This window comes from Ambystoma mexicanum, chromosome 12 (genome assembly GCF_040938575.1).
Source record: "Ambystoma mexicanum isolate Mex_15411 chromosome 12, UKY_AmexF1_1, whole genome shotgun sequence".
Lineage (NCBI taxonomy): Eukaryota > Metazoa > Chordata > Amphibia > Caudata > Ambystomatidae > Ambystoma > Ambystoma mexicanum.
Genome location: NC_090936.1, coordinates 995,549,281 through 995,565,941, shown reverse-complemented (window position 1 = coordinate 995,565,941; position 16,661 = coordinate 995,549,281). Strand labels below are relative to the sequence as shown.

At 49.0% G+C, this 16,661-nt stretch overlaps 1 protein-coding gene across 10 annotated transcripts in view; it reads right to left on the bottom strand.

Moving 5' to 3' along the window:
* Nucleotides 1-16,661, bottom strand: part of SBF1 (SET binding factor 1) — a 2,512,102-nt gene that overhangs the window by 2,111,507 nt on the left and 383,934 nt on the right. For all 10 annotated transcript variants that reach the window (XM_069629502.1, XM_069629505.1, XM_069629506.1 and 7 more), the window contains exon 5: nucleotides 3,489-3,599. In XM_069629502.1, the coding sequence (XP_069485603.1) occupies nucleotides 3,489-3,599 (111 nt within the window). The remainder of the gene's footprint in view (nucleotides 1-3,488; nucleotides 3,600-16,661) is intronic.

Genomic DNA, 16,661 nt, shown 5'->3' with positions numbered 1-16,661 from the left:
CAGAATTTAAAAGGAGCGTTTTCCATCATGTAGAAGGATGGCAGCATGGTGAAATAAAAAGTAAAGGGGATATGCATTCTCTTAGTGAGACTGTAATATGACCCTCCCGCCCCCACTCTCTCTACTGTGCAGGGCCGAGGCCGTTGGGGCATTCGAAGGCCGTAGACAAAGGTACGTCAATACGTGAGTCGCTGTCTATGGATGGTCTTGTCCTTGAAGCCGTTGCCGGAGATCTTGCGGTAAACAGATGTCGAAAGGACAGAGAGAAATACTAAGTTTAAGAGTGTCAGCCAAGAAGGAACTCTGCGATATGCGTCAGACTACGATGGCAGAAAAGAACAATCTGAGGGACATCGACGCGTGAAGGACCATGGGTACAGTAGACTTCACATTAGGGATAGTATTACTGGCAAGCCTCGTCGACGTCCCTTTTCGAGTTTAGAAAACAAAAATGCAATACTCCGCAGCTACCACTTGTTTGAAGTTGATGACAAACTGTATTGTACGTTTTTCTGTTCTATGTTAGTTCTAGGTCTTCACACCACCCATTTATGGTACTCCTCCCTCCTATTCATGATTACTCTCTCCTCTACTACTCCCATTACCACAATAATTCTACTCAAGTCACCCGTCTTTCATTAAGAATAATACGCTTCAAATCCATCCCTGCGCCCAATTACACTCACCACACTACCACACGCTCTCGCAGTACAGTACCACTTCCACTCTTTAGCCAATGCCTCACTGTCTCCAGAAATCACCTCAATGCTCTGCTGCTCCTTCCTCCATTCTGCTGGTCTCTTGGTCATTTACCTTCTGACCTCACCCGAACAAGCGACACTTCCTGCTGCCTCCCTATAACTGCCCTTCTCTCCTGGTATCAACCTTCTTTTCCTGGCCAATCTGGCCATGTCTTCCACATCAAAGACATTTAAGATGAGAGAAATGTCATAAATGGGCTAAGCCCCACCTACTTTTTTCCACACAGGTCTGCCACAGAACAATGGCAGTTGGAGATAGCCACGGTACATGTTACAGGGACTGGGTCTGTGCGCCCCTACAGTAAGGAATAGACTGGGAAGGGTGTCCCTAGAGCTCATCCCTGTGTCCCTAGTGGTCTAGGGACTTCCTGCATTGTGCGAGCTCGCCAGCAGACATGCACAGTCCTTGTGCTGTCTGCGTGTGGAAGAGTTCTCGCTGCGGGTTACTTTCCTTTCCTGGGCTTACCCAAGACCGCATGGGTGCCACTGCGTCCCTTCTTTCTGGACTTCTCTGTTTTTGCGGCTGATCAGTGTTGATTGATGGTGGTCCAATGTCAGGAATATTAATAAGCATGCAGGCCTTCAATCCGGAATCACTTTGTGATGCTTTTTGGTTCCTTGTTCTGATGACTAGTCTCTAAAAGAAAGAAACCCTGGCAAGCAACTTGTAATTGAGACTTGGCTTGAGTCAATAGTGCACTGCACAGAAACATGCTGGCACGTAGGCAGAGAGGGCAGGCATTGGGGCCCTCAACTGCCCCCATCCATCTCAGGGGCATGACTGGCTCTGTGCTTGGTAGGCCCACAGCTCTCTGGCAGCTTGAAGTGCAAGACAGTCAGCATCTGAACATAACATTGTCATGAAGTTTGTTGTTAACCGGATGCAGCCTCAGAAAAAACACTTATGATCCACCTTTGGGATGGTGTCTGACGCTTCAAAATGTATGCCGCAAGGTAAGTGAGCAGACTCACTTCATAGTGAACTTGTTTTAGAGAGGGACATTAAGGCCCAACCAAAGAACTGCATCCACTAAAACATTATGCTGACCACCTAATCAGTGGGGAAACACCACATTCAGATTTTGCTTTTTTTTTTAAAATCAGGTGTAAATTCACATTTAAATACCAGGCACCATTCACAAACTAGTTTTTCCTTGGTATATTTCCTGAACCCTGGAATTACCATCAGACCTTTGACAGGTGAGCCTTATGTATTGAGCTATGACAATTCGTTATCATATAGGTACAACACAAAGGGTTTTAAACACTGGTCTAGTGAACATTTCATCCAGGTCTGTAGTTCTCACAGTTGAGGGGTCTCTCCATTTAGTAGGCTAGCGGAAGCAGAATTTTATCTGCAGCCCGTCATGGTTGTGCAGTAATGAAAACACATTGGATTGCACAAGTACAAAACAGTGGTATGGTGCGAGATGTGGCCATTTGGAAACCCAAGACTCAAAGAAGTTATTCAGATGCAGCCTGTAATTGTGATTTTTAGCTAACAGGTGAATCAAACTATGAGGCACGGCGAATGATAGTGGACACAAATACAAACCTGCCACCAGAGAAGAAGGCAGTACACCGGCTTGTGCACACCAAGCTGCTCACAAGGATGACTGCCAGTATGTCTTAAGTCCCTGTATTTAGGTCAGAATATCTGTACTAGACTCAGGCCCATAGTGTGCTGAGCAGAACATTTTCTTTTCAGGTCTATTATTTTTATAGAACAGGGACATACTGTTGCAATCACATGTATTACATAAAGTGTGGCCATGCATTTGAAAACTGTGTAGAGGATGAACGTCCCACAAAATAGTTTCCTTCCAAAGTTCAGGAAGATCAGTCCCAGCAAAATAATTCTCCCTTCAAAACTCCACCCCTATCAGTTGGACCACTTATTTACAACCCTCCTAACAATGAAAAAAATGTCAACAATAGAGGTCCAATAGCCCATAGTGGGTATATTTTACAATATTCATTCAGGGGCATCTAAATCCTCAACAAATGCAGAATTGGATCGAGAAGGTTAGCAGAGATCTTTCCAACAACGGGTGAATGTTATCTTAGAGGCTGTAGGGAGATTGGCAGGCACAAAGGTCAGTGCCCGCCCCATTGGAAAGACTCTCCACAACATCCCCAAAGATGGAGTCTGCTGGATTTGCAGTTAGACATTCTAGTAATATAATGTATGTGTGATCTAGAATGTGTTTCCAGAACAATTGGGCCTGCTGGCATATGACCACTACATAATGCACTTAAAATGCCCTTTCCCCGCAATTCCTCACACAAAAGGGTGGATACGCTAAATTAACCATATAGATTGACTGAGATATCTATAAAATATTTTGAGGAACTCTTAATTCAGCCTGAGGAGCTCCTGGCCCAAATTCAGCACCTGCTCCAAGAGTCAATGCTTCTAAGTGTACTCCACTCCTCTCTCAGAATATTTTCTAAAAAGGCTTTTCTGTAGAAGTTTATATACAAAATCCTAGGTTTACCACTTTCACCATCTTTTATCAACAACCATACATTATTTACCATCCATTTAGCTAAACCAGTAGCAGTGACCCCCACCCCCCTAGATCAAAACGTAGTGGTGAAGCATTTTCTAATGCCTCAGGCAGACATTTATAAAGGAAATAACAGCAAAGTAAGTGTTTGTCACTGCAATCCTCTACAAGTTCTGCATACATAGCTGATAGAAGATGTAAAGTGTTCTGAACCAACCTGTGATCCTCCAGTGATTGGGATGGTGCATGTCAAGAGGTTTCCAATCACACTCTCCAGCGACGCACTCAAGCCATCCACATAGATCGTGTAGATCAGACCTAGGGAATTCTGGAGAGAAAGGCAGCATGTCACTTTGTGTAAGGTAAATAGTATACCAAGCAGTGAAAAAGATAATCATATTGGAAAATAAAGCACATCACACTGCCTAAAGATGCACAGCGCCAGGCAGTATGTTAAATGCTGCTTGCCAAGACGTGTGGGGAAAAGCAAAGCATAAATCTGAATGTCAGAAAAGAAATAGATACTTACCTGTAACTATAGTTCTCCAGCACATAGATTGACGTATTTTGAATATTTTCCATAGGGTTTATAGCAGATAAAAGTATCCCTAAAACAGACAAGTAACAACAAAAAAAATGGGATCCAGTGGACACAGGCCTCTATCGCCTACTTCGACCCACAGAGCTTCACATATATTCCAATCAGTGGTATCAGCACTTTAAGGTATTCATTGTTATGCAGTACATGGTGTGTAGACTGGTTATTCGCACAAGCCAGCGCCTTCCACAAGGATAAGAGTGAACAATGTGACAGGGTAGGGGAATTAACCTATCGGGGATGGGGAGGAGGGGGGTAGTGGGGACCCCTCTTAAGCTGGGATAGGTGGCATAACAGGGCATTGCCAGAGCCTGCCATACCCCTGTGGTCGTGTGCAGCTTCCACCCATGTCCTCTGGGGTGTGAATGTATTGGTATCAATGTCCCAGTCACAATGCCTAGCTGCCAACGTGTGGCCAGGTTTCTTTTACAGGACTACATCTCCCAGAATGCTATGAGTTGCACAAAGAAAGAAGGGGAATGAAACCGCTATAACAAACTGCAGCGTATTGCTAAACACCATTAAACTCCATCGGGGCAGCAGCAGAGAACAATTCATAGTTACTCACCGTAGCGACTAACAATCTTGGTCCATAGTCCCATTTCCTCCAGACTACATGGGCGTCACTCGCTAGGGAGGGGAGACGGAACCTTTTTCACCAGAAAAACCTATTTTAAATTTAGAGGCGCGTGGGGGACGTCACCCACCAGCGCCACTCCTCAGTCCCCATTGATGCGTCGACAATATTTAACATTACCAAATGACACCAGTATTATAAGAGGGGATGTGGGGGGGTGGTGGGACGCATGGAGGAAAGTGGACTATGGACTAAGAGTACGTTAGTCACTGCAGTGAGTAACTATTAATTACTCTTACGTCCCGTCCCCTTTCCTCCATACTGCACGGGCAATTACAACTGAATGTAGCACCAGGGTGGACAGGAGATCCCCCCCCCCCCAAGCAAACAGGTTCCTTAGAACCGCACGTCCACAGGCCACTTCTGACTTAGAGCCGGCATCCAAACAGTAATGCTTCTAGAAAGCCGAAGGGGTGGCACAGGTGGCCGCCCTGCTGATGGGCTGCCACGGAACCTGCCGTTGGAATGCAATGGCCGTGGCTCTGACAGTGTGGGCGTGCATGTTAAATGGTTGTTAAACGGCAGCAGCTTGCGCTGCCGGTCGTTGGCCTCCTTGATGGCCGAAACCATCCACCGTGCAGTAGAGGCCTTGGATGCTTGATACCCAGGCCTGGATTCCCCCGAAGGTGACAAACAGTGCGTCCGACTTGCAGAAACCCTTGGTCCTGTCCAGTTAGAATTTCAGAGCACGTCTGACATCCAGACAGTGCAAGACTCTGAGCCTCTACTTGGGGAAAGCAAAAAAAAAGTAGGTAAGACTATTTCCTCGTTTAGATGGAAGCAGAGTGTACCTTAGGTAGGAACGCAGGGTGAGTCTGCAGGACCACCTTATCTCTGTGAAAAGTGGTATAGGGTTCTGAGGCCACCAGAGCCTGGATCTCGCTAACTCTGCGAGTAGAGGTGAGGCCCACTAACAAAGCTGTCTTAATGGTGACCAGCCTGATGTCCGCGGACGCCACTGGCTTGAAGGGTTTGTGCGCCAAGGAGCCCAACACCACGTTGAGGTCCCACACAGAGTGTGACCTCTTGATGGGCAGGTAGAGACTGGACAGGCACGCCAAATGTTTCCTGACTATCCGGTTGGATGAGAAGAACTCCTCCTCCGAATTTCTGTAGGCCCCTACGGCTGCCAGAGAGGTGTGGCATGTGTCCACCTGTACGCCTGAGTGCGCAAGTTGTGTCGAGAAGGCGAGCACATCATCCAGCGTGCACATAAGGGGGTGGGGGGTGTGGGTGTCGATCGAGTCCACCAATGACAGAACCTAGTCCATTACTATTGTATTGGCTCCTGGTAGCCTCACTCCTGGCACCCTGAATTATCTCCAGGTTAGCCTGTGATAGGCCCAGGTGCTTGAGGGTGACCTGCTCAGGTACCACATTGTGAGGGCCAACTTCTGTGGGGTGGGGTGAGGTGGATGACCCTGTCCCCCTGCTGGGACAGGAGATGGGCTGGCCCCATTGGACGTTGAATGGGTAGTCTGTACGTGAGGCTGAGCAGTTTGGAGAACCACTGTCTCGCTGGCCACCATGCAGCTATCTGAACGATACTGAGGTGACAAGATTGCTTTATCTTGCGGATCACACTGTGGAGCAGGGGTGTGGGAGGGAAGGCATAGGCTATCATGCCGTCCTACTGTATCTGTAATGCGTTGCCCAGGGAGCCGGGGCCCTGCCAGAACGCAATCTGTTGGCACTTCCTGTTCTTCCAGGAGGCAAAGAGATCCACTTGAGGATGCGCACACCGGTTGAAGATCTCCAGCAGCACCTGGTCGTTCAATTGCCATTAGTAATTGGCCGCTGACTGACTGCTGAGCCTGTCTGCTTCCAAGTTGACCTCCCCCAGGAGATGGACGGCTGTGAGGTAGATGTTCTCCAGGGCCCATTCCCACGTGCTGACAGCTAGGCTGCGCAGTGCGGGACCTAGTACCACCCCTGCGTGTTGACACAGTGCATGCTGGTGGAGTCGTCGGTCTGGATAAGGACTGACATGCCCCCAATGAGCGGAAGGAAAGCTCTGAGAGCTAGCCAGATAGCCCTGAGCTCCAGCCAGTTGTTATGAGACTCCTGCTCCTGCCGGGTCCAGACTCCATGGAGGCTGTGGCTGTCCAGAGTGGCTCCCCAGCCTTCCAGGGAGGAGTCCGTAGTGATGGTGACCTGCGGGGTCGGCTGCCGGTAAGGGCTTGCCCGTCCACAGGTTGCAGTCCCAAGACCACCATGTGTGGTCCGAGTGGAGAGAAGGAGGGATGCTGACCGGCTCCGCTTGGGAGCCCTTCTCCTGATTCCATGAGGCTACGAAGTGCAGCTGTAGTCTCCTCATCCTGAGTCTTGTGTGGGGCACGGCAGGAAGGACTGCTGCCATGATACCCAGTAGGTGTTAGTACCACCAGGCCGAGGTCACTGCTCTGGTAAGGAAGTGAGCAGTGGCTCTCTTGATGGCCGTTACCTTGTCCTCCGAGGGAAAGACTCTCTCGGAGCTCGTATCCAAGATGAGGCCCAGGAAGGTCAGGCTCTGCATAGGCTGCATCTGAGACCTCTTGAGGTTGATCGTGAAACCCGGGTCGTGGAGTGTGTTGATAAGTGCGGAGGAAGTGTGGATAACCCCCTCCAGAGATCTCACCCTGACGTGCCAGGTGTCCAGGTACGGGTAGACACAGTGGCCCTGGGCCCTGAGGAGGACTGCCACTGCATTCATGAGCCTGGTAAATACCCTGGGGGCTGAGTTGAGGCCAACAGGTAGCACCTTGTATTGGAAATGACAACCCATGATCCTGAAGTGCAGGAAGGAACGATGTGGTTGCCAAATCGGGACGTGTAGATATGCATCCTTCAGATCCAGGGAGCAAATCCAGTCTCCCTTGTCTAGTGTGACCACAATGAGTGCCGGGGTAACCATCTTGAATTTCTGAAGAGGTAGGGAGAGGTTGAGGGTGGATAGGTCCAACACCTCTCAGGCCGGTCTGGCTCTTTTGTATGGCGATAACCCTGGAATAGAAGCCCAATCCTCTCTGGGAGGCTAGGACTTCTTCCACTGCCAGGCTCGCGCTGAGCGACCGAATTTCCAGTTGCTGTCCCAATCTGTGGGAGTGGAGGGGAGGAAGGAGGAGAGGAATGGACCGGTAGGCAGTACCCTACAGCGAGGATCCAGGTTCCAGGTGTCCGAAAGGGACACTGCCGAAAATTGCATGTGAAAGGCAAGCCTGCCCCTCGCCAGAGACATGTGGCCTCGAAGGAACACGTAATGCTTTCTTTCCCTCCGAGGCTGTGCGGAGTAGGGAGAACAGGAGAAAGCCCTTGACACCGCCCCCCCTGCCTTTTGTTGTTTGCGCCAGTGCTGACTCAGAGCGGCCAGGCTGCCTTGACCTCCATTCCTGGAAACCCCAGAAACCACCAAATGCTCGCCCCCTGTCGGAGAGTTGATGCGACTGGGTGTACGCCTTTGTTAGGATAAAGACTTTGCAGTTTGCGAGCTGTTCTTTTTATCTAATTCCTCACCAGTGGTAGAGTGAAAGAGGTCACTACCCACAAATGCAAGGTCCAATATAGGTTCCTGGACATCAGGGTTAAACTTAGTAGCCTGAAGCCAGGCATGCCTTAGTCTGTGGCGACACATATGGCCCGGCCAGAAGTATAGATGTAGGCCACGGTGGACTCCATGATGTCCTGCGCTACCAGTTTAGCTTCTCATAGACCCGCCTTGAAGCGTGCTTGACCCTGCGATGCAAGTTTTGGAAGGATGTCCGCCATTTCCCGCCAAAGCCTCTGGTTAACAGCTGTCAGCATGGCATCCGCGTTGTATTGATGCAGCAGGTGCAGCAAGGCCTTGGAGTACAGCTTCTTCCCGTATGCCTCCAAAATCTTCTCCTTGCATAGCAGCGCCGAGGACTAGGTGGCCGAGGACGACTGAGGCTTAGAGTAGAGCGACGCCGCAGCGATCACCAAAGAGTGCGGTTGAGGGTGTGCCGACAGCAAGAGTGGATCCCCTGTCTATACTTGTCATCGAGGAGCTGACTGACAGGTTGGGCCGAGTGTGGCTTGAGCCACCCCTTCTTGGCCAAGGCAACATCTTTCTGCATCGGGATACCAGTTCTGGTAGGGGGTCGTAGGATGAGGACTTCTGCCAAGTCCCCCTCCTCGGGCTGCACAACCTCCGGTTGAGACAGTCCAAAGTTTCCGCCAAACCTGCAAGCCAGTTGTGGAAGGCCTTTGCTGACCACGACGTGTCAGGGTCCTCCTCGTGCTTGTATACCAGAGTGTCCTGCTGGTATGGAGCGGGTGGAGGAGTGCTGAGCGTCATGGGCTGCAGTGTGGAGCCCGGAGCTGGAGGCTGCTGCGGGGGCTGGTGTGGAACCGCCTGTATTGTGGGAGGCAGGGGTGCCGGAATCGAAGGAGCCGGTGGGGGCTGCGCTGGGGCCTGTGGCGTCTGAGCCATAGGAGGAATGACTATGGGCGCAAGTGAAGTGACCGGAGGGAGCAAGTCCCTGACTGTATCCTGGATCTGAGGGGTTCGCATTAGCACCAGGAACCTTTTGAAGAACCGGTCTTTGAAGGCTGAAGAGGTGGTAGGTGATATTGACGGAGTGGCTGAAGGCTGCTGGGGCCGAACCTGCCCTGCGCTGCTGATGGATAAAATGTATGCCACGTACCTGATTGACACCAGTCCACCTTGAAACTTGTTCTCCCGCCTGCTCTGTTCCTAGGAGTGGCATCGGACGAGGGGCCTTGTTGTCTGGGACGGTGGCCATGTTGTCGAGCTGCGTCCCATGTGCTAAAGTCATGGTGATTGAATCCCTGGGCCTGGCCTCCTCCAATACTCTTGGCGGTGGAGCACGAGAGCTACCCTGCACCTCAGGCAGGGGCGTGGAAGGTATATTGCCCTCGGCAGTGTCACCGGTAGTGCTGCGTGCAGACGCCCCCCTCGGACATTAGGCCGGTACTAGGGCGTTGCCCCTATGGTTTACACCCGGTAAAAGAACGTTGTGGTCCCTCAGCACTGCTTCCGGTAGGATTTACTGACCCCTCGGCCGTGAGCTGGACTAGCCTCGGTAGGAGGCACCCTTATGGGGTGCGATGGAAAACAGCAGCCCTGCCTTGGGCCCAGACCGGTGCCTGACCAAATCCTTTAAGTCCTTGGGAGGCGAACTTTCGAAGAGATCCCTCCACCTAGCTAGCCTGTTCAGGAGCGCATGGAGTCAGTGCGTCGCACGCGGTACAACCTTCCCAGCAGTGGACGGGGCCAAGGCAGCGGAGGCAAAGAGCATGGGGTCAGACATAGGAAAGAGCCCTCTGAAGTCGACATGTGCCGGGGAGGAGCGATGTACCCGATTGCCAAAAAGAAGACAAAAAGATAGAAGTATCCAGGGAAGAGTGCATGGTATTACATAGCCGAAGCCAAACCCAGGAGGGATGGTGAAATTGGGCCTTTCCCGTCGATGCAGGAAAAGGGGACTGAGGAGTGGCGCCAGTGGGCGGAGTCATGGGAAGGGAGCGCATGCTGCCAGAGGCCTCCCGCGTTCCTCTAAATTTAAAGGGGAAGAAGGTTTTTATGGTGAAAAAGGGTCCGTCTCCGCGCCCTAGCGAGGGACGCCCATGTAGTAGGGAGGAAAGGGAACGGGACCCAAGAGTACAACCAAGAAGCGAGAAAGCCAACCTAAACTGGCACAGGAAGATAGTGGAGAAAAAGCAAACTGTTCATTGCAACTGCAATAAAAACATGCAAGGGAACCAAAAAGCAGGCTGGGGTTATCATGACTTTTTTAAAGCCGCCAACTTAAAAACCCTACCACTCGGGGAAACTGCAGGAAGAGATTGGCCTAAGTAGGCAGGAGACCTTGGCGACCAATGGCAGCCGGGGAGCAACAGGACAAAGGGGGCTGGGCTATAAAAACCCAGCGGAAAAAAGGTCTGGAAAGATGTTTGTGTGAGGTCAGAAGCAGAGCTGGTGGACCAAGAGACCAGGCAGTGGAGAATGGACGTTACAAAGGAGGGTGGGGGAGAAAGTGGCAGTGTTGGGAGAGGGTTCAGTTAAGGTATTGTGTGATAGAGTGGTACCAAGTTTGATAGTATAGTATGGACAGAGCATGTTAGAGTGACTGGTTGGGGGAGAGAAAGAGTGGGAAGAGGGGAGTGAGATTAGAAGGGGGAGTCAATAGTCTGAGGTGAGCGGAGGTTGTGTAGGTGAGAGGGTGTGATGCAAGGGTGGTGGAAGAACAGGTAGTAAAAGTGGAGGGAGGCATGAAGTAGAGCGATAGGAGAAGAGATGGAGGGAGTGAGTGAGTGTGAGAAGAGAGCATAGAGATGGGGTACGATCAGGACAGGGGGATAAGGAAGATAGATAAGAGGAGGGACAAGGCACAAACAAGAGAAAGGCGTGTGGAGATTGAGGTATTGGAGAAGTATGGAATAGTAGGATAGCTATAGGGTGAGGAGAAAGGTGAGAGTGAAAGAAGAGTGGGGTAAACATCTAGATCTGATACCTTTAAAACCCTTCAGAGTGAGAAACCTCTTGGAAAATCCCAAGGGGGTGAGTTCGAGAAGGCTGCAGTCTTTAGGTCCTCCATTGTAGACATCTTAGAAGTAAATAAGGGAATAGTTTCTTACCTGTAACTCCATTTCTCCAGCATTGGTATCTTTCATGGATTCACATGCTTTGAATATTCCCCGTCGTCGGACTGGGAACCCTCGGTATATTTATAAAGACGTTTTCTGTAGGAAAACATTTCGACACTTCTGTGTCCTATCTACGTCGTTTTGGGCCGCTTACGCCTGCCCCAATAGGACGTAGAGGTATAAATAGCCCCACCCCCGCGGCTCGAGAGACAGAGAGAGTCAGAGATTTTGCATGCAGGGGAGGCCGGCGGGCGCATGTGAATCCATGAAAGATACCAATGCTGGATAATTGGAGTTACAGGTAAGAAACTATCCCCTTCTCCAGCATTGGATCTTTCTAGATTGTATAGCAGTACCCCTAGTTGGTGTATTGCAAACCAATACCATCATAGCCACACCTGCATTTAGCCATGGAAAAAACTTTCAGTCATGGTACATTAACAGTAAAAGCAATTAAGATACATTGATAGAAGGAAAACACCCCTCTATGGGGCTTACCTTACTGAAACAGGTGTCGTAGGACTGCTGGTCCCATCTGCATATCCTCTGCATGTTGCTGCTCAAGGCAATAATGCCGGGTAAATGTATGCGGCACCGACCAGGATGCCGCTTGACAAATATCCCCAGCGGGATTCCGGACCACAATGCCGCCGATGACGAAGTAGATCTCGTTGAATGGGCCTTTGGGCGCCTTTCCAGCAGCTTCCCTGCTTTCGAGTGGCAAAAAGCAATCGTCGACGATACCCAGCGGGCCAGTCCTTGCTTTGAGATCGCTTTACCCTTTGCCGAAGGGCCATAAGCCACAAATAGTTGTCTTGTACCTCTAAAGTATTGAGTGCGATTGAGGTAAATCTTTAGAGCTCTTTTTACATCCAATGTATGGGGAGCCTTTTCCGCGAAAGACGAGGGTGTTGCGAAGAATGTCGGCAGTACAAGAGAAGAATGTTTGTGGAATATAGTTGGAACTTTTGGTATAAAATGAGGGTTGGTTGCCAATACCACTTTGTCTTTGAAAAATCTCAAGTATGGCGGATCGATAACTAACGCCTGTAGTTCCGAAAATCGTCTTGCAAAGTAATAGCCACCAAAAAGGCTCATTTCCACGATAAGAATTTTAAAGATGACGACAATGACAGGTTCAAAAGGCGCCTTCATTAGTCCCGCCAGTACCAGGTTGAGACTCCAGTTCGAAGGAAACTTTTTGGTTGGAGGAAATGTTTGAAACAAGCCTTTCAGGAAATGTTTAACTAATCGATCACTAAACAGTGGTGTAGAATGTCTTTTACGAGTGAATCTCGAAATGGCCGCCAGGTGAACCTTTATCGAAGAAAAAGATAAACCCCTTTCTGCTAAGTGCAGCAAGTATGGAAGAAGCTGCTCTGCCGCGATATTCAGGGGTTCTAATCCTGGTTGATCCTTGCACCACATGCAGAACCTCCTCCACTTACATGCATAAAAAGTATTCATGGACAGAGCTTGCGCTGCTTGTAAAATTCGACGACAGTCTGATGAAATTGGCAGAGTCCAAATTCAGAGAAGTCAGGAGCCAGGCTGTCAGGCTGAGGCCGTCCGGGTCGTGATGCCAAACTGCTACCTTGTCCTGAGATCGAAGGTTCGGAATCTTCTGGAACCTCACTGGTTGCGTTATCGACAGCTGGAGTAGGTCGGAGAACCACGACTGCCTCGCCCAGTAAGGGGCCACTAGGATCACACGACATGGGTATTTGTGAATCCATTGTAGAGTCCTTCGGATAAGTGGAAATGGAAGAAACGCATACACAAACTTGCCCGTCCACAGGAAGGAGAATGCTTCCCCCAGTGAGTCGGGTTGTGGCCATCTGCTCGCGTACTGTGTGCATTTCTTGTTCTCTCTCGTCGCAAAGAGATCTAGGGAAGGATGGGCCCATTTTCTGAAAACATTCATCAGTTGCTGGTTGTTCAACTCCCGTTCATGCAGTCGATTCATCTCCCTGCTGAGAGAATCAGCCTGTACATTTTTTACTCCTGGCAGGTGGTAAACCAATATGCTTATCTTCTGTTCGAGAGCCCAATGCCATATTTCCTGATCTTCGGTCGAGAGAGTTCTGGAACGAGTACCTCCCTGCTTCCTCAAGTAGAACATTGTCGTTGTATTGTCCGTCAATATTCTTACGACCGATCCCTTTATGCGTGGCAAAAATGATTTTAGGGCCCAACGTATTGCCCTCAACTCCAGTACGTTGATATGGAGGGTCGACTATTCCGGTGACCACTGACCTTGCACTTGCAGGGACTCCTGATGGGTTCCCCATCCAGTCAGAGATGCATCCGTCACCACCGTCATCTGAAACTCTGGTTCCTGCAGGGACATCCCTCTCATTAGATTGTCTAAGAGCTGCCACCACCAAAGAGCTTGCAGAAGCTTGTTGCCGATAGTCAATTTGTCTGACGACAATCCCCGACTTTGATACCATCGGTCTGCCAGAAATTCTTGTATTGTCTCATGAAGAGACAATTGTTTACTAATAGGATGCACAACGCCATGGCCCCTAACAGTGACATGTATTTTCTTACCGACACACTGGTGTTGGCTTTCCACTCCTTAGCCTTGTGCCTGAGTTTGTGAACTCTTTCCAAGGATGGTTTTACCAGTCCTGACTGCGTCTGGAACTCTGCACCCAAAAACACCAAGTTCCTTGAGGGAGTTAAGGAGGACTTCTCGAAGTTGATCGCAAAGCCCAACCGCTGCAGAAGTCGCATGGTGGCTTTTAGACTTGCTTGTGCTATTATCAGAGACAACCCCCTTACCAACCAATCGTCCAGATAAGGGTAAACGTGATGACCTTTTCTTCTTAGCCAAGCTGCTACTGGAGCCAAGCACTTTGTGAACGTCCTGGGAGATGACTTTAGTCCGAATGGGAGTACTTGAACTGATAGTGGGTTCATCCGACTACGAACCTTAGAAATCTTCTGTGTCGTCGACGCATTGGTATATGAAAATATGCGACTTGCAGGGCTAACAATGCCAGAAAATCCCCCGGCTGTATAGATTGGATAACGACCTGAAGCGTAAGCATTTTGAACTTCAGACTTTTCAGTGTCTTGTTGACATCTCGGAGATCTAGAATGGGTCGCCACTTGCTGTTGGGTTTTTTGACAACAAAGTAACAAGAGTCAACTCCCGGACCTCTCTCGGCCACCCGGAATAATTCTATAGCCCCTTTTTGCAGCATAAGCACCACTTCTTGTTGTAATATTTGAAGCTGGGGTTGCGCCGAAAACATAGGTGGAATGTGCGGTGGCACGTTTTTGAACTGCAAAGAGTGGCCTAGTTTCGCCGTGTCTAACACCCAACGGTCTGATGTTATTTTCTCCCACTCGTCAATGCGGCGAAGCACTCTGCCTCCCAGGACGTCCTGAAGCTTGTCATTGTTGGGTTTTCGACTGCTTGTCTTTCGTGGACGATGAATAACCTCTTCTTCTGGAAGCATGATAGTCTCAGCCTCTTCTAGTCGCTTGGGAAGCTCGCCTATAGCCTTGAGAGGAGTACGAATGCCTGCTGAAACCCCGGTCCCTGGATGACACAAATCGTGAATTTCCTGATGCTCTTCTGAAGGGGCAAAAAGATCGAACACTTCTGCCGCTCTGTAGGGCCCCAAGAGAGCGTGCTGTGTCCGAGTCTTCTTTCATGCCTTTTAAGGCCTCGTCCACCTTCTCCCCAAACAATTGCTCCCCTTCACACGGCATATCGAGCACTTTGTACTGTACCTCTGGCCTAAAGTTCGTACACTTAAGACAGGCTTACCTTCTCAATACCACTCTGTTGTTTGTTTGTTTGAAACCTGCTTCCGCCAGGTCTACAGCGATGGTAATTGAGTGTTTTGACGCCTCTTCCCCCTCACGCACTAGCAACATAGATTCTGTGCTCATTCATCCGGCAGATGTTCCAGGATGGGGGCTAAATGGTGCCACATTTCTGTCGTATCTCTCCATTATAGCCAGTGAGTTAGCTGCCTTCACTGTCGTCGCTCCTACCGACAGCACTTTCTTGCCAAATGCATCCTGCCTCCTGGCCTCGTTGTCCGGGGGGGGTAGAGGAGAGGGGTGCATTTATGCTGTGACCTCGCCTTTCTTGCAGTAGCTGCCGATACGACCGATTCCGGGGAGGGCTGCGAAGACAATCATTTTGGAGTAGACTCCGGAGCGTTAAACTTCTTTTCCAGTCTGCCTTTAACAGCAGGCTCTGAAAACGGATGGCGCATGGTTTGTAACCCTTCTTGCCAGACGTGGTCTAGAATGGGGACCGAGAATACCGACTTCCTCCTCTTCCCCATATGATCAAACAAGAAGCAGTCTTTCTTTTCCTCCTCCGGGGCCAGGCCAAACTCGATACATGCTTTACCCATCATTGCGTGGAAGGAACCGATGTCATCCGGAGGTGATGGTTGCGCCGGACTTCTTGGAGCTTCCACCTCAGCCTCCGATTCCCATGTCGGATCTCTTGAAGGGGACGACGATACGTCTGAAAAAGACTCTCCATGTTCTGAATCGGAATTTTTTTTAAATTTTTTATTTGCATCTGGTTTATACAGAATAAACCTTTACAAAATCAATTAAGAAATAATTAAAACTTAAGAATATGCTGCAATATTCCATATATATAACCATTCTAAAGCAATTTACAATTTCATTATTTAGTATTTGACATTTCCTAATAAGTGGACAGAAATAACCAAAAAGGGATAATTTCAATTCAAATAAGCTCACAGATCTGAATTAACTTCTGGTAAATTTGCGTATATACATCAAAACATAGAAAAATAAAAACAGGAAACAGAGAAATAGAAAACATTACTCTATACATTCATATCAATTCAGGGATCAAAATCATAATTCTTCGCAATACTAGTTTTGTTTTCTGTAGTTACCAGGCCGCACACTTCAATTAAGAAGTTTACCACGGCCAGTTTCAGAGCATTTAACTTCCCATGCAGCATGTGTCACCATAAAGTTTCAGAGAGTACCCTCGAGGTATCATGAACAAAACAACCAAAATAAATGAGTCGCTGAGGTGCAATTTTTTCGCAGTAAATAAGTAAATGCTTGAGTGATTCGATCATGGTTTTGTGATTGCAGAAGCGACAGGGAAATGTTTGTCCAGTACGCAATCTTATTTCTAATATTTCCCCCGTAGAGTGAATGTTAAAACGAAAGCATAGGTATACTGCTCTCCTAGTTGGATCCGGGAATTTAATCAGGTAAGATTCCAACCTGCCTAATTCTTTCCTTTCTGCAATTAGTCGTTTGTAAATCTTGGATGCAGCTACCATTTCCATAGTGTTTGCCCAATCAAGCCACTGCAGCCTTTTTTTTCACGCCCATCGGGTTTTGGGTTAACATTTCATGTGTTACATTAATAGACTCCAGCAGATCTATACAATCTTTCTGTAGCTTCAACATCCATTTCGAGTCACTAGTACCGCTTCTCAATTTGCAACCCAGCAAAGTGTATAGGGAATTATTCTTAGATATAGTCAAATTCCGATACAATACCATTTTTTTCCAATTTA